Source organism: Sinocyclocheilus rhinocerous, unplaced genomic scaffold (assembly GCF_001515625.1).
Source record: "Sinocyclocheilus rhinocerous isolate Xijiao unplaced genomic scaffold, SAMN03320098_v1.1 scaffold996, whole genome shotgun sequence".
NCBI lineage: Eukaryota > Metazoa > Chordata > Actinopteri > Cypriniformes > Cyprinidae > Sinocyclocheilus > Sinocyclocheilus rhinocerous.
Window position 1 is genome coordinate 908,956 of NW_015660490.1, and position 23,719 is coordinate 932,674.

At 36.9% G+C, this 23,719-nt stretch overlaps 1 protein-coding gene across 3 annotated transcripts in view; it reads right to left on the reverse strand.

The window, feature by feature from the left end:
• Positions 1 to 23,719, reverse strand: part of LOC107724967 (cell adhesion molecule 2-like) — a 260,688-nt gene that overhangs the window by 35,401 nt on the left and 201,568 nt on the right. For all 3 annotated transcript variants that reach the window (XM_016534070.1, XM_016534068.1, XM_016534069.1), the window contains exons 4-5: positions 3,105 to 3,257; positions 643 to 780 (exon numbers count right to left, since the gene is read on the reverse strand). In XM_016534070.1, coding sequence (XP_016389556.1) covers positions 643 to 780; positions 3,105 to 3,257 — 291 coding nt within the window. The remainder of the gene's footprint in view (positions 1 to 642; positions 781 to 3,104; positions 3,258 to 23,719) is intronic.

A 23,719-nucleotide genomic window follows, 5' to 3' on the forward strand; every position in this document is an offset into this window, starting at 1 on the left:
ATATTATATATATATATATATATAATTATTATTTTTTTATATTTCTCAAAATGTCACATGGTCCAGCTCCTCAAAAGCTCTTTTACGTTCTTTAGGTTTTTTAGGTTTTTAAATGGTATTTACAAATCAATAATTAATGATATTTATTTTTTAAAAATAAAATGTTTTAATAAAATAAAATACATTGTAAAATGTATTTTAAAACTTTTTTTTATGTTAATGTATTCAGGGTCTAAGTAAAATACTTTTTACTTGATAGTTACATCACATGACATTTTTACAGTTAATGCAAACTTTTGTTATAAAAAAACAGTATGCTGTAAGTTTTTCAAAACCATAGGAAACACATCCTTTGTTAAAATTGTAAATCAAACAATGCTTGTAAAACTAGTTCTGTCTGTGTACATTAAACTGGGATAGCAGAAATTATTTAAACAAATTGACACACCTCACTTTTAAAGCCCAGAATAACAGAATACTAAATGATACTGCTGTAAAATGCTTTGTAAAGAGCTGCACAATTCATGAAAATGCTGGTGTAAAGCTGTACATTACGCACCATGTACCACTTGCACATTGACAAAATGTGCAACTTTTCATCGCACACAATCAGCTCTAGGCTATCCGGGGGGATTTGTTTACCTTGCACCTCCTTGTCGTTTCTGAACCATCGGATGTCAGCAGCCGGTTTGCTGCCAGATGTGGTGCATGTCAGTGTGACGTCCTCCCCCTCCTGGGCAGGTCTCGAGAGGCCTGTGATTTCTGGTTTCGCTGGAACACCTGATATACAAACAGAGGAGGAGGATTACAGGCAGCACTGATGGAAACACGCGTGATTCTACGATTTCAGTCATAGATGGGCTCAGGCCCCCCTCCTGCATATGATGTGGTTCAGAGGAATATTACTTTCCTGAAGCTCAAATGTTGCTTGACTGGCATTTTTTTATAGAAAACATGTTTGTCAGTTTATATATAAGTTTGTCAGTATATATATATATATATATATCAATACAGTGACAAATTCTGCTCTATGGTATTTTGTGATTTTCCTCGAAAAGGAAGCATTTGTTGAGTGATTGAGATGGAGAATGCAAATGATTTTTGGTTTCTAAGTCTTTTCTACATCAAACCAAACCTAACCAAACCCAAAAAAAAGGTGTTAAAATGAACAAATTAGAACATTAACTTAAAGCCTGGAATACACTACATGATTTTTGCCCTGATTTCCCGCCAATTTACAGTCTGGAGAAGTTGACACTAGTTGCCGAAAGTCAGAGCCAGTCTGCAGATTTGAGTTGACAGATTTCAGTGTAGTGTATGATGCTCACAGACACCAATTTTTTAGCTTCAGAGTATGATTCCATCCAGTCGGAGGATATCATGTTCAGAGGATAAACATGTTTGATATTTTCAGTTGATTTTTGAACACATTGTTTTCATTTGTCATGTGTCTCCTAGCAACAAGGTGCACATTTCTGCTTGAGTTTGTTGTGATCAGAATAACTTGAAAGTCTGGTAGTGTGTGATCCTCAGTTGTGTAGTGTATGATAGACAGTTTTCCTTTGTCACTATTTACAAAGTCGGTAAGTGTATGATGCCTACTGTTCAGTTTAAAAGTCGTCTAGTGTATTCAAGCCTTAACATTTTTACATGTTTACATGTAAAACATGTAGCATAGACTAGTGTGAAAAAATGGCTTATTAATCTTGTCTGTATAATGTCATACATCCAGTTACAATGTAAAGATGCTAAAGTCTAAAATTTTCAAAGAATTGATAACAGACTATTTACACAGAAAAAAAAATCCACCCACAGGTTTTACATCTATAACAAACAAACAAACAAACAAACAACAAAAACTATTTTCTGTAAATGTATTTAACAATATGTATTGTATAAAAAACTTTATGGTAAGTGTATGATGCCTACTGTTCAGATATTTTAAAAGTCGTCTAGTGTATTCAAGACTTAACATTTTTACATGTTTACATGTAAAACATGTAGCATAGACTAGTGTGAAAAAATGGCTTATTAATCTTGTCTGTATAATGTCATACATCCAGTTACAATGTAAAGATGCTAAAGTCTAAAATTTTCAAAGAATTGATAACAGACTATTTACACAGAAAAAAAAATCCACCCACAGGTTTTACATCTATAACAAACAAACAAACAAACAACAAAAACTATTTTCTGTAAATGTATTTAACAATATGTATTGTATAAAAAACTTTATAGAAACACAAAGTAGTCCTACCACTGTTGGATGATTTTAAACAAAAATGATGATTAAAAAAACATACAAACAACAACAACAAAAACTGATTTAAAACAAAAAGAAAATGAAACAAATACAGAAAAACTATTGTCTGTAAAGTTGTATATAAAAATAAGGTAAAAGTGGTTCCACCACTGTTGGAGGATCAAAACAACACAAAACAACAACAACAACTGTTTGTAAAGATACTTGTAAACCATATGTATTGTATAAAAAACCAGTATATAAATATAAAGTAAAATTAGTCACACCACTGTTGGATGATGTAAAAAAAATACAAACACACACACACACACACACACACACACAAAAGAAAGAAAGAAAAAAGAAGAAAACAAGATAAAAACAAGATAAAAAAAGAAGAAGCAGTCCCACTACAAAAACAGTTTTATAATGTTTGTAAATGTACTTGTAAACAATATGTATTGTGAAAAGCTGTATTTTTACTATATTTAAAAATAAGGTAAAAGTAGTCCCATCACTGTTGGATGATCAAAGCAAAGCAAAACAAATACAACTAAAAAACAACTACTTTTAAACAACAGGTACTGTGAAAAGTGGATTATAAACATACAGTGTACAGAGTGAACATTGCAGAGTCTAGCACAAGCTGATCATAAACCAAAGCACACAGTGACACATCTAATGGCTCCATCAGCCAGTGTGAAATTCTCTCATTTACATCACTTCCTGTGCCACCAAAGTGCAAAAACAAAATCATATGATGGGAGAGAACTCACTGACCCCAGATCAGTGAAGAGCATGTTGACCTTAAAGGCACAGATTGATGAGGATGAGAGGGAGACTGATCTATGAGAGGTCTTACCTAACACAGTCAGGAAGGCCTTGGATGTCTTGACAGGCATGGTGAAGAGCGAGCATGTATACTGTCCTTCATCTGACAGAGTAATGTCACTGATGCTGATGGTCAACTCCTTCCAAGAGGCTCGAACCAGCTCAATCCGGTTGTCCCTTAATGCTAAGACATAAAACATATGATTAGCGATCAATAACTAATCAGTAAGCTAAAAAGGACTTTTGGAGAAACAGCCAACAGTCACTTTGCCTGAAAATGTGTTTTTGTAGAACCATGGTAAAGTGATGGCATCAGATGTTAATATCTCAGCATGTCTAATTCAGGACACAAGTAAAGCAAAAAAGTAAAGGAATTTTATTTTTGTCTGTTTAAATACACACAGGGTTAGGCATACACAAATAATATCTCAAATGAAAAAAGTAATGAAAGAAATAACAATCTTGAGGCAATGAGCAACTCATAAAAATGGACAAAAGGATTCTACTGTATGCCTCTAGATAAAATATAAATCCTGCTCCTGGGAAGATATGGCCAAATAAACTAAAAGACAAAGAAAGACACCCTCTTGCTCAAACAAGCATTATACAATAAATACAGGGCGCCAGTGTGGGTTTATTTTTCAAATTCAATAAGCAGGCTTTAAATATCAAATAATATAAAAGTGTGCATGCTTTTGCATATACTAAAGTTCATGTGCTGAAGTTCTTAAACAGCATTGTTTTAAAGCACTATGTTGGTGGAACCATTCATATAATGTTTTAAATGTAATGCAATTCATTACATGTCTGTCACACTATCACCATTGTTTATGCACCATGGTGTCAAATGGCATTTGTTTGTACTTCAAACAATATCACTCTGCAACTCTTGCTGGCTTCCCCACTGAAGCTAAGCAGGCTGGAGTCTGGTCAATATCTGGATGGGAGACCTTGTGAAAATAAGGCTGCTGCTGGAGGACATAGTGAGGCCAGCAGGGGCGCCCACCCTGTGTGCCCCAATATGATGTGGACACTATGTAGTAAAAGACAGCATCCTTTGGATTAAAAGGTAAATCTAGGTCCTGATACTCTGAGGGCTTTGATCTTCTAGGGTGTCTTTTGAAAATAACCTCTGAACCCTCTGAAATTATTAATGCCATGGTCCATTATTGTTAGTGAACCACAGTGTCTTTTTGTAAACAAATATCTTGGAGGTAAAGCTTAGTACTTATGTTCGCTTACTAATTCATGACATTATGCATTATTCATGAGTTTAGTCCCACAGTAGTGAAACAAACGTTTTTGAATCTTCCACTGTTCTGAATAAGCACTGCGACTGACTGTCACCGTCACACTGAAGCCATTTGTTGTCTCTAACTGGAGTTTCAACACTTTCTACCTGTCTGCCACAAGCAGTCATTCATCCATTATGTTTGCAATTTCCAAGAATAGTTTGCAGCAGCTGAGAGATTGATGAACAGAAAGGTCACTTTATCCTCCTCACCCCACACAGTCTAAAAAAAGCACAATTCACTTGTATTGTGTCATTGAAAAAAGCAAGAGAGAGTGGCTTTTCATTTAACATCTCACAGATGTCTTGCTTTAAAGTTGGCATGAATCAAAGTTGACACTGTTTATTTTGTTAATGCATTTCATATATATATACAGTATATAATTTTTAAGTCAGTTAAGCCAATCGCATACTTGGAAATATGTCAAAATACAGGAGAAAAGTCATTTTTTTTTGACACTTTAACAAAAGACATCATTCTATAAATTGTGTAGGGTGTCCCAACATGGTTTTCTTTCAACATTCGACATTTGACATTCGCTTTTGGTCTCTGTAAACTGGGGAATTCCTCATAGACGTGTTCACTGTCCTTTTGGGAACATTGTTACCAGAGCCGATCCTCCCTATACACAAAATACGCAAGCTGCGTAGGGCCCCCGAAACACCAGGGGGCCCCCTTGCTCTCAAAGATGATTTAATTTTAGTTTAGTTTTTGAATTTGGCCAGCGGTTATGAAAACATGAATGATCATTTCTTTTAATGCGGTGCGCTGTCGCTCTTTTTACGTAAAAATCTGTCAAATCATGTAATGCAAATGTCGTACAGTCTTGCTCGAGACTAAAAAACGAGTTGAAAGCGTACCGAGCCGCGGAAGAGATACTGTTTCTCAAGCGCTTTCTGCGAGTGCGATTTGAGACGGAGTGAAACACGGACAAATGCGTTTCATTCATTCGTTCATAACAGCTCAAACCCTACTCCACCGCCCCAAACTCATAACAGCTCATACCCCCCTGCCCGCCGACACAGTTTTGCGTAGGGCCCCCAGAAGTCTAGGATACAAGACAAGACAGCATCAAGACAGCATCTTTCTAGAGGATGTGTCAAGACTGTTTAAATATTCCTTCTGAATGTGTGCTGAGTTATGCATAGAGAATGAATTGAGAATAAATGCCTAGGGGGGTTTTGGCATGGAGACATGGTGGAATTGGATAAAGGGAGGAAAGGTGATCAGGTCTGGGCTCTCTCTACACATGGGCCTGCTGATAGAGTCCAACGAAACCCAGTGAGACAAGGACCATCAAAGCTTAGGAACAGATGACACATTTCCACCAGCCCATCCCTCTATCTTCCTCAGACACAGAGGGAGGAATGGAAGAAAAGAGTGCGCTCCCTTGTTGTTTACAGAAAAGACAAACACATACACACTCATACGCCGAGCATCACAAAGGTGATGATAAGCTGCCAAGGCGAGGAACAGTCGCTGTTTGTACCACATCCGAGGGTTGATGGTACAATGCCTAGACTCTAAAACGCTTGGCGGTTTCCATTCTAGCCGTACAATGATAACATATAGGGATGTGGGCATTGAAAAGAACGACAGAAAAGAGAAGATTCACCCACACAGAGTCTGAAATCGACTTCCTTCAGTGGTCAAATCTGTCTCTGCACTGGGGTCAAATGAAGAGGTGAATACTACTCTCAAAAAGAGCTTGATACAACAGTCTCGTTTATTTCACTTACACTGAGACTTTGTGCTACATCTTATTCTGACACAATGGTGTCAAGCTCGAAACATTATCCCAAATCCACTGACAGAAACAAGTATACAAAGGTTTGAATAACCCTACAGACAGCTGTTATCAATTCAACGCAGGCCAACAGGGGCTGGCAAAACTCTGCATTCCACATTTCCAAAAAAAGAATCGAAAGCCTGCCAGATGCCCAGAGTTAGCTCCAATCTGTCACAACCTCCGTGAAATGCCAACGTCTGACAAAGCTCTTTTTCCAAGAGCTTAAAGAAGTCGACATGATGAAATGGTTGGTTTCCAACATCCTTCTGACTTCTTCAATGCAGTTTATTCCACTTAGAGAGCAGCATAAATCCCTCGGTTTGAATTTACGCCCTTCTCTGTCTTTTTTTGGGAAAGAAGGGAACTCTACAAGGCTGACTTGTAGATGACCCGACAGACATCCTGGCATTCCCTTGAGCTGGAGCAGTCTGACGACTGCCTGATGGTGTGGACCCCTGTTTAGCATGTTTAGGTGGTGCTTTTCTCTAATAGTGGCATTGATTTTATCTAAGACTTTATGGCTTACAAATAAAGCGGGCACACATTACAAGATAATGGGGCCGAATTTGGGCCGAATTCTCCCCTTCCGACAATCCTAAGTAAAGTCCTGATTATCTTGATGGTTCTACAGATTATCTTATCAGATTTTCCTGTGGTGTAGGGTGTGTTAAGAGTGATTGAATCAGTTCGGAAGAACACGGGGGCCGCACCGAACTCAAATTGTAAATATCCAACATGTTGAATATTTATGATCGAAAATCCTGTTGTGTAGGGGGACCCCCGAGGACAAAAAACACGCACTCTGTAGATTGTCACATGGAACGAAGCCATTCCCAATCAGAAAGCGAGCTGACAGAAGACGGAAACATTACTAACATTACTCATCTCCAGCTCGTGCTGTAATATGTAAAGTCCACGTTCACGCCATCATCCAAACCTTTTTATTTTTTCCGTGAATTTTTGGTAAAAAAGAAATCCAAATACAATTATCGCCATTTCTTCTTGACTGCCATCCACCAGTTGTTTATGCTAAAGTCACATTAGACTGTGAAAGATTTTCGCGAGATTTCCCGTGTTCACCATCTGGACTCTGGTTGTTTGTAAATGGAATCGGTTTGTGTGTGCTGTGCTGTCTTGGTCACATCGCGGCACTCCACACACTATAGGAACAAAACTTTCCAAATCTATGGTTTTTGATGTTATGTGTGTCGCAAAATCTCACATTTTGAAAATCTGATAAGATTTAGTGTGGGCCAGCCTTAAAACTTGGCGAGACGAATTACAGCCGAATTGAAGAAGACAGCAGTGGGGAACAATGGAGCAGATTGTGAATGGTATTTTCAAGGTTTTAAGTGCATGTGGATGCGGGTACGCTTGGACAATATTGTGTGTTGGTGTTGTTGCTCTTGGAAGGAAGAGAGCCGCCAACAAAATGTCTTCACACCTTACTTGTGAACAATCATTTGGCAGTGCACTTTGAGAGACTCCCAGCACTTTCCACACGAGGCTCTGAAACCACATTCAACATCCAACTTTGGAGCCGAGCTTCTACTCTGACATAATCAGATCACTCAATCTGATGAGAAGACGGAAAACGGGCGGCATGAGCGACAGCGGCTGTGACTGTCCCGCAGCTGGCAACGTCAATCTTGGCGTTTAGAGAAGCCAGAAGTCCCACTCTCTGCAATTAGACTGCTCCAACGGCCAGCTGTGATGGGTCACTATCTGGACAGGCTATGATTATTATAGGGACGTAAGCCTGTAGTTCCATTGCAGATAGGAAGCTACTTCCCAGCAGCTCTCAGGGGCCAAGAAAGTGCTCTACTGCAGGTGGTCAATGACCGGAGGAAACAGATCTTATAAACCAGGTGTAAGGATAAACTGATGTGATGACATTTGAACACTTATGGAATTATTAGAGACTTTTCTACACCGAGTCATACCAGGTCAGCTAACAATGGGGAATAAAAGAGCTAAACTAGAACCTAATTCTCTCTGACAAATCTCTAAGGTAGTTTCTTATGCTACATCACAAAAAGTTAGCCTTTGTTCGCCAAGCTTGTTGCTATATCAAAACACAAGACAAGACATTTTTGGGTCAGTCGAAGAACACAATGCTTTCATGTGCGCTGTATTACACTGAGAGCATGTAAAATTGAGGCTCAGGACCTACAATATCCACAGCTCATCCAGAAATGCAACTGCTCACAGAATATGCAAACATGCAGAGATTGTTTCATCAGATAGGACCGGCTGCTGTTTACCCTTCTGAGGAGGAACACCATTAAAAGCATTCCCACAAAAATAGTGGGTAAACAAAGTGAAAGTCGACCTCGAGATCATGATGTTTGAAGGTGGCAAGAGGTGTTTAACCATTGATCGTCCACTCTGTGAACATCAACCTAAATGGTCATTTGTTAATAATTAAGCATACTTTCAAACTCAATCAACCTTTGCCCATCTTCACATTCATCAACAACAAAAATGTAAGACCCTAATGAACCTAATACAGTCATTGTAGAAACCATCCCTTATCTCTACCTAACAGTACCCTTAATGCTAAGCTACAAATAGAGACTTTCTGAAATGTCACACAGCACTTAACATTTCATTTATCGACTGGTAATGCTATAATGATAGGAGCCCATTAGAGGACCATTTGGCTCTATGTGAGGTGTTGAGCTTTAAAAATGACATTTAAGTAAGTGTGGAAATGTTAGATGACGATGACTTGTTTCACGTGTCTTGGAGTTTGGAGTCAAAAGCGTGGTTCAGAAAAAAAAGAGAAAAACTGAATTACTTTTTAAAAATTCACAACATTTACAGTCTATAAGTGTAAAAGTGTTTAAGGGAATGAAGCATTTAAGCAACCTCTCAAGTTTGATCTTCTTTTAGACAGGAGTAGAGCTGTTTCAGTGCTGTCGATCCCGCTAAAAGTTTAGAGATGACCAGAAGAGATGTGGAAAAGTAATGAGAACGAGGTTAGGAAATGTTGCAAGCCAAATTTAAACCCACATTTCCCACATGAGCACCGTAACTCCATATAACAGATTTTGTAGTCTTATATTTACATTTCTGCATACTGTAGACGCTTTTATCCAAAGCAAGTTTGCCATTTGAGTTCAAGGTACAAATTTCATCAGTTCATGCATTTCCTTGGAATCGAACCCATTACTTTGGCATTGCTTTAAATAATCATTTAATATGTGCCTGAAATATGCCTTTACCATAAATATAACAGCAAAATGAGCTACTTTAGAAATGATCTCAGAGATCTCACTTTTTGTACTTTTTTAAAAATATACCGGATGTGTCCTTGTTGTCCTTGACTATTCTGCGACTTGAATGTGTGTTGGACTTTTTCATCTTATTCCTGAATAGGATTTTGCCCCACACAGATATAGTAAATTATCACAGTCTGATTTCTCACATTTATCCCACAGTGGTGAATGCTAATATAAATCATGATGGCCTCAATAGTACACTAGGGACAAACTGGAATTGACAATGTAGAATGTGCTGATACAGTAAAACCTGAAAATACCCATTAGAGAGAAGCATTAAATAAACCCCTTCAAAAAGTATAAGGAAAGACAATTTACCAGTATATCCTCGCAGACCTTTGTAGACTTAAACATAACCAGACGACTGTACAATGTCGCAGCGCCTCATGTTGTCCCTCTGCATTTTGCTCACTTTTGAATCTTCTTATCTAATGAGCAATTTAACTAGTCCATTAATGCAGTAATTTAGAACATAACAACATTTTGATTGCCGCAGGCCAATTAAGAGCCCACTCTGCAATTTGACCTTTTGCAATTTGAGCTGAACATCTCTAATGAATGTCAGGAATCATGCGCCAGAAGCATTTGAGATACCCACTGAAAAAGCTGTTAATACTGCCACAGCTCAAAAAAAAAGAAAAAAATATATCAATATGTATACCGTAAATGGCGTTTGTTATAGACCGTCTCAGATACATTGAGTCGGATTTCAGCTCCAATTCATCTACATTTTCAAACACATCTGGGAAAGATACTTACAGTATGTCGTACCACAAGATAGAGCCCTGAATTATTCGGGATCTGTGAGGTTACAATTCACAATAAATGGCAGCTAGGTCTCTCATTATGAAGTGCAAATGAATACCTTCTGCAGGTGCTGTTTTCCCATACGCAGAGTCTTTACATTATGTTACAGTGGAGCAATAGACATTTGGGCATATACACTCTAATTTATCCTGCTCTAGCATGATGAATCATATGCTGTGATCGCATTAATTGTGCACGATAAGGGAGACATATGCCGCTTATCGAATTTTCAGTGGTGGCAACTCATCATCACTTCTCTCCTAATGGCCTTGGGCTAAAATGGATAAGCAAGCTCTTGAGGCACAGGACTGTACGTCTGGTCAACCACACCAGTTTCATGGATGCTTTTATCTAAACCAAAGTACAAAGTACACTTATTACAGTAACAATGCCCCTAGAGGGGAGGTTAAGCACCACATTGGGATGCTTAGGGCTGGGCAATTGTACTTTAGTATTATTTATATACTATTATAATATTATTCATTTATCATTTGAATTCTGTAGCTATTATTTTTATATTGGCATATTATTATTTAAGTTACAGTATTAGTACATTTTTTCTTTTGTGTTTTTGTCATTTTTATTACAGTAGGTTTTTTTTATTCCTATAGTTTTACTTTATTTTATTTCAGCAAGACAACATTTCTTTTTAAAAAATTTTTATGTTTCACTTTTCACCTAATACTTATATTTTATTTTGTTTCCACTTTATTTAAATTGCTAAAAACTGTTTTTTATAGTTTTAGTTTTAGTCTAAGTTAATGCTAATAACACTGAGGCTGGGTGACACAAAGTGGCTCAAAAAAGTGGCTCTAAATATTTTTCAGCCATTTGAAGAACCATCTAAATCTCTAAAACTTTTAATAGAGTAAAAAAGACAAATATAGTAAAAAAAGTATTTAATTATAATAAATTATATAATTTGTATAAGAAAAAATATTACATACAGAAATTAATAATAATAAAATTAATTAAAAAGGTTACAACAAAACGTCTCAGGTTACTTATGTAACCATGGTTCCCTGAGTAGGGAACGAGACACTGCGTCCTCTAGGGGTCGCTATGGGGAACGCCTCGTCGTGACCCGTGTCTGAAGCATAACTTGAACGGACAACGCATGACACGGATGCACACACCTTCTAAATGCTCTGCTAGTGCTTGCCATAATGAATAGAGATAGCTCTTACGTTTTCCTTGGAAATGCACGCTTCAAACAGAACAGTCAATGAAGACGAAGAAGAGAATGATGTGTAGCTCCCGGCGCCTATTTATACTATAGTCGCACCGATAGTGACGTCATGGCTGTCGCCGGCCAACGAGTTGGTGTTTTTTCAATGTATGCTTCAGACACGGGTCACAACGAGGCGTTCCCCATAGCGACTCCTAGAGGACGCAGTTCGAAGTTCCCATGAAAGGGAACAAACAAACAAAAATAAATACATAAAAAATAAGGCATGTTTTCCCACATTGTTTTCAATAAATAAATATAAGATATATTATTTAATAATAATTTTCATTTTTGCCTACCAATATCACAATACACTGTATTAGAATATATAAAACATATTTAAATAAATAATATAATACATACCTTTTTACTAATACATTTCATATAAAAATTGAGACATTTATTGAAAAACAGAAAAATAAACTAACCAAATGTAACAGTGTTTTGCTCAGTTTGCTATTACTGAGTTTAAATCATTGAAGTTTAAATAAATCTGTCTCAATGCATTCATAATGACACAATCTATAGAAAACTTAATTCTCTCAACATTGTCATATAAAAACCACATTAAAATTATATGTCCTTCTATTAGTCTATTAAATTATGCGTTGCATTAGTAATATAAAAAAATGTAGCTTAAAATGTCTTTCATCCTTTTCCCTAACCTTAAAAAATGCTCTCAAAAAGAAAAAAGTAGAAACAAATTTACAGTGGGTACGGAAAGTATTCAGACCCCCTTAAATTTTTCACTCTTTGTTATATTGCAGCCATTTGCTAAAATCATTTAAGTTAATTTTTTTTCCTCATTAATGTACACACAGCACCCCATATTGACAGAAAAACACAGAATTGTTGACATTTTTGCAGATTTATTAAAAAACAAAAACTGAAATATCACATGGTCCTAAATATTCAGACCCTTTGCTGTGATATAAAATAATTTTATTCTGCCAGTGAAATTATAGCAATCCATCAGGCTTAACCACTCTATCACACAGTCTGCACACAGGGCGCGGTGGGCATTATTATGGATAAGCCACTGATATATAATTCAGAGGAGTGGTGGGTGTTTGTATAACGCAGACTTCCTGTATCTTCACTTGGAAACATGCAGAAAAGAAAAGTATCTGGTAATCTAGGTGGGGTGGATTTAGGATTTAGCCCAGAATCACACACCCACGCAGACTCACAGTGTGTTCTGTATGTGAATCACACACACTTACACACCTCTCTGCATATCCAGTCCCTACTGACGCTCTCTTTCACAGGCTTTTCTTAGATATAGCCCTCATGTAGGAGATGCCTCACACAAACGTTTGGTGATAAGGCCAAATGACAATGAATGAGGGCTATCTAGTCCGCTCTCTTCTTCACCATGGTATAGTGAGTAAAAATTGCAGGTTGCTTCTGTAGCGATCAGCTGTATCACACCGAAGAACCAGAATGTCACTCCATCTGTGAGCCTATAGGCCGCCCACTGGGTTGTTGGCATGCTGGGAACTAAAGTCTTGTTAAGGGTTTAGTGCAGAGGAGGAGAGTAAACTTGATCAACCCATCCTCTCTTGGTCCGAAGGCTGATAATTTGTAAGAAACAATATAATTACTGTTGTTGCAGGCATGATAACTGCTGTAAAGTCTATCCATGTCAGTAAATATCTAATAGGCTTTTTCATATTCTGAAGCAGTGTTAATTTCGTCAACGAAGACGACGACGAAAAATATTCGTTAATGAAATTTTTTTCTGTGACTAAGACGAGACAAGCTAAAACTAATATCTGATGATCGCGCACGCTCCACTTCTTCAGTTCTCATATACAGCGCGTGATCAGTTCACAGTGCTCAAATACACACACAGCAGTCCAAATGTCTATCGTGTAGAGTATCTCACGTAAATACAGTCGGTTATGGATTAAGTGAACATAAACAGGTGGGTGAAAACTGAACGTGTGTCAGTATTACATGCAAGCCTTCCGTCTTAAAGGGACAGCATTTGTAATTAAGTACCTATCTGTGTCATTAATGTTAACCAACAAAAGATGTTAAATAAATATGTTAAGTAAACCTACTGTATCTGAAAAATGAGTTTAATTTGTATCTCTTTCGTATTTGTCTTGTCTTATTCTGCTTCTTTTTTAAAAAAATTATAAATGATATATTTTATATATATTATATATGAACAACTATAATTTTTATAAGTTGCTCCCTTTTAACTACCGTTAAAGGGATAGTTCACCCAAAAATGAAAATTGTCATCATTTATTTAAGTTTTTCCAAATTCAATCCTTGATTCAAATTTCCCATAAGCTTAATTGATTTGGTCTAAAGAGAGAAGAATTAATGACTATTTTTGTTTGAAAACTACATAATGTGAGTGGCAAATTAACACTGAAGACAATGTGAGTGGCACTTACCAGTTTACACAGAGGCCAACTAGTATGAGCTGTACAGCTAGTAGGACCATTGCAGTAGTGCCGTGACCCAGTTGGGAGTGAGGTTTACTGGGGTGAGTGTAACAGAGGCCAGCTAGTATGAACTGTGCAGCTAGTAGGACCAGTTGCAGTGGTGCAGTGAACTGGTAGGGAGTGAAGTTTACCGGGATGAATGTAACAGCCCTGTTGAAAAAACCCAGCATATGCTGGTTAGGTATGTTTTGAAGCATGGCATCTGGTTTGAGCTGGTCCTTAGTTAGTCATGAGCTGGTTCAGGCTGTAATGCAATTTCACATGTTTAAGTTCCGTTAAGGCTGATTTCTTTGAAAATTAATAGCACAACTTTTCTCAAAATCCGTATTTGACATATCATTCAAGTGCAAATGATGCACAATGACTTTCAGTCACATTTGTTCCAATCCCTAACACAAAGTATGGGCCATAGAAATAGTAATGGTTGATTTATTCTTTTCAAATTTGGTGTTTTTGCACAAACACAAGCTCCACATATTCCACTTTCACAATTGACCCTCTTTTTCAAAGAGGATCTGCTCATAGTTGCACAGTGTAACATTATAATTCCTTTGAATCTCTTTGAAATTCAGCGCGAGCGCCCATAAGCAATCTTCTTTTCCATTTCCTCATTCCAATGGTCCAGAATCTAAATATAATGGACTGTACCTAAGCACATCAGTAAAGATATATACGTATCTCACACACTCCGATTGATCTAAAGCCGCATCTGTCATTGTGCATGATTGAGGATTAAAGCCATTTTTCAAATGATGGTTCACTGACATTCGCTACTGTATCCGGCCCACAAATCACCATAAATACAGAACAGCCAAGTTGCTTTTGATTCAAGAGACCTTTCAATATATGGATAATGGGCAGGTTGGGATAAAAACATTCTCTATTTCTTTACGGCGCTACCAAATGCAACAAATTTTATCTAAAACGATGGAATTAGACAACGGATTGAATCAAATATGAACAATATCTGACCAAAAGGAATATCAACCCACCAAATCACACTCATTTCAGCACACTAAATGAGGTTTGCAGAAAAGTTTCCGGTCACATGAGACCAGACCATTCATTTCCCAGACCATTTTTCTAGCCCACTAGAGATTGACAATCCTTTAGTCTCTGTTTACATACCTAATTGTGACCACAGCCAATTTTCTCTGGACTCACTCTCCTCTCTCGATCAGTTGTGAACACTATTGCCCTGAATCTCCAAACGTGCCTACATACCACCGAGACACTGCTGACAATGACTGTTTTAGTCCAACTGAGAGTGCTGCGTTTAAACGATGCACTTTAAAGAGCAGGTCATATGGGTTTTTGAAAAATATCTCTTTTGCAGTTTATAACGTAGCTATCCTTAAATGAAAACAATCTGCAAAGTTGTTCATCAAAAAAGTGCATGATAACTAAAGATATTGTCTCTCAAAAGAGAGAGTCGATTCTGAATCGCCTTAACGAGTCGTCATATTTTCGAATCTTTTGCCTGTTACCGGTATACATCACTGGGTAACACATTTGCATAATCCCCACCTGCCCGCGAAATACGAACAGAGTCTGACCTGCCCACAAACACTTCCGCTAGTTAGTGTGTTTACATCATGTTGAGAAGACGCTGTGTTCAAGGATACCACAGAAATACAATTCGAACCTTTTGTTGTGTGCATGTCATTTTACCAAGGACTGCGTAGCGCTCGCTAACTTGCTCAAGGACACCTCTCTGTGCCAATCACAGCAGGCTTGGCCAGCTGACCAATCAGAGCAGAGTAGGCTTATGGAAGGGAGGGGTTTGCTCCGAACTTGCTTGGAACGAATCGTAGAGTCAAATGACTCTAATATTAAATGTATATTCTGAGAAAATTACAATGTTTTCTGACTTTAGATGCATTTAAACCTGTTGTAGGGGACTCCAACACAATATTAGGATACTTTAAAATACCATATGACCTGCTCTTTAAATTGTTCACCTTGCACCGGGATAATGACTTTCCCAAAATAACACACACAATCTTTATGAAAAAGGACTTATGCAAATATACTCAAATATAGCCAAATATTATTTACTGCATTATATTGAGCCATGGTGCTATTACAACAAATAGTTTAGTTTATTTTCTTACATAGCACATTTCTACTGCCTTCAAAGCAGCCCAAAGTGCTGTACAATGCATCCAAGAAAACCAAATACATACAATAACAAACACAACATCTTAAAAAAAGAAAACAAACATTACGTCTCTCCTAAATCAGATTCAAATGCCATAATATAAAAATGCTTCTTCAAAGCCGTTGTAAAAAGCGAACACAGAGGGGGCAGTGCGAATGGCTAGAGGTAGATTATTCCATAGCCGAGGACCGACAATCGAAAAGGCCCGATCACCTTTTCGCTTAAGCGTCTATTACATAAGCGGCAACACAACAAACATAGTAAGGTGTTTTTTTTTTCTTAAGTAAATTCAATGAAATAAATTTACAGTAAAGGTCTAATATCACACTCCATGACCAAACTAAATGCCAGCCATAAGAATGTATTATATATAATCATAAAAAAAAAAATAGCATTATAACAATTATTTTAAATGTTTTGCTTGTCATAAAAATATACTGTTATATTGCTATATAATATCTTATTTTGCTTAATAATACATTTATTAATTATTTTCTGTGAAGCTTCTGAATCAAAAGAGCAGATAACTCTTTTTTTTTTTTTTATCTGTCAGGTTTTCAAATTCAGTAAATGAGAATTTTTTGTATAACACAATCGCTGCTACTACTAACTGTTTTATCACTGAAACATTTATTCTGACATATCACACCCGTCTTACGGTGACAGCACTCGGCTCTTTTAAAGTCAAAAATTTGTCAGAGTAGTCACACTATAGGCTGCTTCATTCACTTCCATTCATACGCAAACGAAGCGTAGCGTAAGATGGGGTAAGATGCTCACCCCCAACCGCCCACCTTGATTTTTTTTATCTTGACTATAGATGGCACAAAATCTCATCTCAGCACTTTTGATGAATGGCTATGCTATTTTTTATTTTGTAATTTCATCTAAATATCAACATTTGTGAGATTTAGTCAGTCGAGTTTGAGGTCAACTGATTTATTTTTTTTGTCTCTGGAAAATAGTGTCCTATGCGAAGTTTATTATTATCTATTTGTTAATGAGGGATTTGTGGACACAGTGTTTTTAGATCTGTGGAGTAGTTTTGATAGGAGAATTGGCACAGAGGGACCCAAGTGGCATGTTGTTACAAGTGTTATTTTTAAATGTAATACTTAATGAGGTTATTATTTAATATTTCCATGAATTAGATGTACATTTCATACATCTTCACTTTCATTAAAACCTGTTAATTGCGTGAAATCATTACATTAGCAGTCATAGTGTTGCTATCATGACATATCTTCAATTAAATATGTAAATATTCATATGCCTGTATATAAGTCATGGACTAATTTGATCTTTTAGATGAATCTCTTTTACTGTGATTCTTCTTTGTCTGTCATTGGTCTCACCCCACCTTTAATTAATATATTTATTTTTTTCATTTTGTGCTGTAACAAACTAAATTAGCAAATGTTTCTATTTATTATCATTTTGCACATGCTAATCTTATATCTAAATATTTTACAATTTAAAAATATTTTAAATTGTAAAATTGTAAATCTTTTGTGGTTTGGAATAATGAAGACTGGAATGATGAATACCGAAAATCCAGGCATAAATTACATTCAAGATATACTTAAATAGTAAACAGCTATTTCAAATTATAATATTTCACAATACTGTTTTTATTATAATTTTTTTAATATCAAATTTATGTAGCTTCAGTAATCATAAGAGACTTCTCTCAAAAACATTTTCTTACGGACCCCAAACTTTTCAACAGTAGAGTTCAGCTTTTCTACACATAGAAAATACTCACTGAATGTCCTGCGGTCACAGCTGGCTGGTGTTAACAGCACACAAAATTGATGAATGGTGCTGAAATGAATTCACTTTCACATAGCGCTCAATTTCCCGTGGGTGCTTGAGCTCCTGAGCACCCATGGGATCGGCACCTATAACAACTGTGATGTGTGTCTGCGCCTCAATCCACCACAACAAGTGCCAACACAACAAACAGCATTCCTCTTCCAGCAAATACGATTTCCTACAGTCACTAAATTCACGTGCTGCTCATTCTATTATCATCATGTTCCAAACAATTATCTTAATTAACATCTGGCGTGGTTAATGTACAATTTGAAGCGAGCACTTCCCACTACAAAGTTACCACTGTTACTTCGCCCGCAACAACAGCACATCTGTCCACTCCAAGGGAGGTGGGTGAAGGACCGGTGCCAGGAGGGCATTATATTGGCTGAACGCTGGCAGAATGTTGGCTGATCTTGCCAGCTTGTTCACTTCCTCCAGTCTGTGTCAGTGTCACATCAACCCCCCTCGACTGGTTTGTCTGTCCCTCTTGGCGACTGCAGTGGCCGTGCCAGATTCGGTACCTGGGTGTTTGCAAACACTGAGCAAAATAAAGCACTCTACCCATGTTCTGTGTAGTCGAGAGCTTGCCAAGAACCAGTGCATGTAGTTCACTTGGGAGATGTGAAAAGAAAACATGACAAAATACAAATATGGATAGTTTTAGTGCATATTGTACATGCAAATCCTTGGAAAAGGACTGAATGAAGTCCAAGATGAAATCAGATCTTTTCATCATTCAAACCACTCTGGCTTTACAGTTTTTTTTTAAATTCGCTTTGATACTATTTTCACAAGCAAGGTGTGTCTTTACAACTCTTAGTACAAAAATCCAAACTGATCACACTTGTAACATAGTTAGTCATTCTTTCAAAACTGATCTCATGCTTTCATTACAATTATACATGTTTTCAATCAACATAATCATTGTTTCAAAACATACGGTTATTTTAATATATATTGAGAACAAAACACAATAGTATGATCTTCTTTCAATGTAGAACTTTTAGCAATCAGTTAATTCAAGAGCAAACAATGCAAGATGCATGTTTCAAATCACCGTTGCTGCTGAAATAATTACAGCAACACAGGCAATAATTTTAATGTTAGAAAATACACTTACATTGCCTAACATGCATAACATAAAATCCATAATGTTTGTAAAGATATTAATCCAGTGTGTTATCAAAAGGTGTGATGAAGGTATGACATGGCTATAAGGTTTTGTGCTAGAACAGAGTTTACTGTCAATGCAGTAAATGTCCTCACTGTGCCAAATGACTGAATACTGTAGTTGAACTTTTCAGATGGAAGGTGAATTATATGTGCAGACTCTACCATGGTATGCCTCTACAGTGGCATGCGAAAGTTTAGGAACCCCTTGCAGAATCTGTGATATATATATATATTTTTTCCATTTAGTACTGCCCTTCGGAAGCAACAGAAGATACTTGCATGTTTCCCGGAAGACAAATTAAGTACAATTTACCTTGATCTTCTAATTCACAAAGTTTTCACCCCCCGGCTCTTAATGCATCGTTTCCTTCTGGAGCATCAGTGAATGTTTGAACCTTTTTAATAGTGGTCATATGATGCGATTTAATTTTTTCCTTTCTCTTTGAAGTGTTACAAGCTCTTGGTGCATAAAGAAGATCTGTAAATGACTGAATACTGTAGTTGAACTTTTCAGATGGAAGGTGAATTATATGTGCAGACTCTACCATGGTATGCCTCTACAGTGGCATGCGAAAGTTTAGGAACCCCTTGCAGAATCTGTGAAAATGTGAATAATTTTAACAAAATAAGAGAGATCATACAAAATGCATGTTATTTTTTATTTAGTACTGTCCTGAGTAAGATATTTTACATAAAAGATGTTTACATATAGTCCACAAGACAAAAAAAATAGCTGAAATTATTAAAATAACCCCATTAAAAAGTTCGGGAACCCTTGGTTCTTAATACTGTGTGTGGTTACCTGGATGATCTGGGGTTCCCAAACTTTCGCATGTCACTGTATATACAGTATCGCATGGCATAATGTAATGTAATACTGTATTTGATGCCATCTGTCTCCCTTCTTCTGATACATCTCTGGGCTGTTTCCCGATAACATTGTCTCTTAGCTCGCTACGAAGACTCTAAAGATATATCTTAACTAAAGGTATGCCTGTTCTAGGCGTTTTCCCCCGAACTATAACTATATGACTAAAATATGTAATTTTATCCAAAATATGGTTTTTGGATATTTTAATAAAAAAATCTTACATATTGTGCCTTTAAGATATACCTCCTTACGTGCGACGTTACCAGGTGATGTTCATGGCTGTGGTGCTGAATTGGTTGATATCAATGCCTCGAGAATCGATTATTCAGTCTATGCACGGGCTGCTTCACTGCGTTATGTGAGAAAGCGGTGTTCTTTATAAAAGAAGTGTTGATAAATAAAGTCACAGTCATTTAAATAAAGACACGGAACTCTTTCCTGTTAGAACGCAACGAACTTGCGTGAAACTTTTACTTTCGCTTTGCAACATGCAGGGAATAAAACCAAGAAAAAAATATATATATACAGAGTACCTCCCAGAGGTAACCACATAAAATACAAAGGGAAAAAACCTACACGAGACACTGCTTAATAATTTAACAGCTTTTAACAGAAGAGAGAGAAAAAAAAAACACCTTGGGCCTACACAAGTCCAGCAGAAACCCATTCAGGTAAGAGTGCTCATTTACTCCACAACCAGAGTTGATTGCGCAGCAGCCGCATTACATATTGGTGTAAATCACTAATTTATGTTATTGGATGAGCTACTCAATAAAAGTGCAATATGGGAAACATACAATCAACAGCTACTATGGCGGAGAAAAAAAGAGAGAAAGAGGAGAGCTGCCAATAGCTGAATTTCGGGGCTGAGGGGGTAGCTCCATCGAGTTTGTCTCTTTTTTAAAAATAATTTCTTTATCTTTATTTATTTATTTATTTATTTTTTCAAGAATTGCAGCTTAATTGAACACTGGGGTGGGGTTTGGGGGCGATGGCCAAACTTTGTATTTAACGTGAATTTAATGAAAACATTGCGAGTTACTAATTATAACACTGTACAGAAAGAAAGCAAAGAACATTTACATTATCAAAGAACATTATCATTGACTTCAGTCTAGCCAGAGTTCAAATACTCTATTATAATCACTGAAGCTGTTTACACTGTGAAATGAGTTTTGAAACACTTCCTTGTTTCTGATGAGAGAATTAATTCGCCAGAGAGCAGAATAGAGTCAGCGAGCACGCACACTGAACAAAACTCCGGTGTTTCAGCGATGACTCATCTGAACGCCTCTGATTGGCCATTGCATTCATAAGCTCAACAGAATCATGTGTGATTGGTTATAAAACGCGTCTGTCTCTGGTTCAGCGCCAGTCAGCGAACACAGATTTGAATTTAACAGCTAGTGATGTGCCGCACATCACACCCGTGTGATTGTATCAAATATAAAACATGTTATTCTGCTATTTTTGTCTTTTTGGAAGCTGCATTCCAAATCCACTTGGCTTGAAATTCTGAGGGGGCCCGTGCCCTCTCGGTTTGAATGGACATGACGCCTCTGACTGAGATGTAAAGAACTGTGAACTGTCAACAGTGATAAGGTACAGCTAAGACTGGTCCAGACCAACCTTACGAAAGTATGACTTACAGAAGGTAGGCTATACTTAACTAAGAACGTTTTGGGAAACACATATTAATGATAAGGTACAACTTAAGCCATAACTTAAGAACGGCGTAGCATTAAGAAAGTTTCGGGAAACGCAGCCCTGATCAGTTCCTCTCCCTTGAATCCTGCTGTATGTTCACAAATTGCAAAACACAGCTACAGACACACACACATAGATGTATTCCTATCTTTATAGGTGACATTCCATAGGACTAATGGGTTTTATACAATACAAACTGTATATTCTCCCACATACTATAAAAATCTCCCACAAGGACAATGATTTCAAACATATCCCCATAACATAGGGTTTCCCTGAGCCACACACACACACTTACAAAATATTCGTTATAAATCACTTATAGTATAAAAATAATTAATTACATTTGATTATCCGTAAATTGCAATCAAGTTCTTTAGAAACTATATCTACTGAATCTATGTTCTCAATATATATTACAATAATCTTATGCTTTGAAGCAATGATTTTGTGGATGAAAATATGTGTAATTGTAATGAAAGCATGAGATCAGTTTTGAAAGAATGACCAGCGATGTTACAAGTGTGATTAGTTTGGATTTTTGTACTAAGAGTTTTGAAAATATACACCTTACCTGCGAAAATAGTAACAAAGCAAAAAAAACAAAAAAACTGTATTACATTTTAACATAATGGGAAGAACATGACATTGAGAACATTTTTAATTCTTAATTTAATCTGAATAACATATACAGGAATGTAAAAAGGAAGATTCTGAACAGATGTACACTATGGAGTATTTAAATGTCTTTTTTTGCAATAAGACTGTGATGTGCATGTACAGTAAATCTGTTCTGAAGTGCTCCTGTAGCTCAAACTCAAGGTTATGGGTTTGATTCCCAGGGAATGCATGAACTGATTAAATGTATACCTACAATGAAATGCAAGTCATTTTTGTCTGCATAATGCATAAATGTAAATGAAATCATCGCTTGGTGCTCAGTTAAGGTTAATGAATGCATAAGAACCCCTAAATCTGAATCATGGAGAGAGTCATCTTTGCCTTGGAATTATTAATTGGGTTCTTGTGATGTTTTGTATTGTAGATTCCTTAAAATATTTATAAGAAAAGAAGGTGTAAAATCATGTCATGTTCATGTGATGACTACTACTACAAAGTTCTGACAAAACTATAGTGCTGCTGACTGACAGACTCATAGCATCTTTGGTTATTAATGTGAACAGTCAGCTTGCTCTTGGAGTGTAAATTTTGCCTTATGCAAGATATTCCAAACCCCTTTGACTTCCACAAAAGCAGTTTAGCAAAATGTTCATGCTGCTTTTATTCACGCAATACAAAACGAAGTGCAATATTGCCAGCATTTTAATTTGTAGGTGAACTATTCCTTTTAACGTTGAAAGAATAGCTTGGAGCTCCTCACAAATCCAATCTCAAGATCGTCAATTACAGTAAAATGTGAATTGACATATAATCTCAGATCCAAATAGAAAACCCCTCTTGATCAACCCGTAACATTTCCTGTTTGTTGCTGCCGTGTGTTTTGAGTTTGAGCTCCGTCAAGTTAATTCTTTATCGTGTTATGATCCTGAAGGGCAACAAGAGCCCCGGAGCGGTCGTGCTTCACGCGGGGGTTAACAACACCAAGCTGCAGCAGACGGAGACACTGAAGTGATATTCTCAATATTACTCAGAAGACAAGCATACAGGTTTAACTCATTCGAAATACTTCTGCTTAATGTTACACTGTCAGATATGCAAAAGAGATCTATCGTATCTCTTGCTCTGGCTACTGTGTAAAGACCACCAGGGCCATATACAGATTTCCTAAAAGAATTTGCAGATTTACTCTCAGACCTATTGGTTACTGTTGATAAAACGCTAATTGTCGGAGATTTTAACATTCACGTTGATAATACAAATGATGCATTAGGACTTGCGTTTACTGACCTAATAAACTCTTTTGGAGTCAAGCAAAACATCACCGGGCCCACTCATCGTTTTAATCATACGCTAGATTTAATTATATCGCATGGAATTGATCTTACTGATATAGATATCGTACCTCAAAGTAATGATGTTACTGACCATTTCCT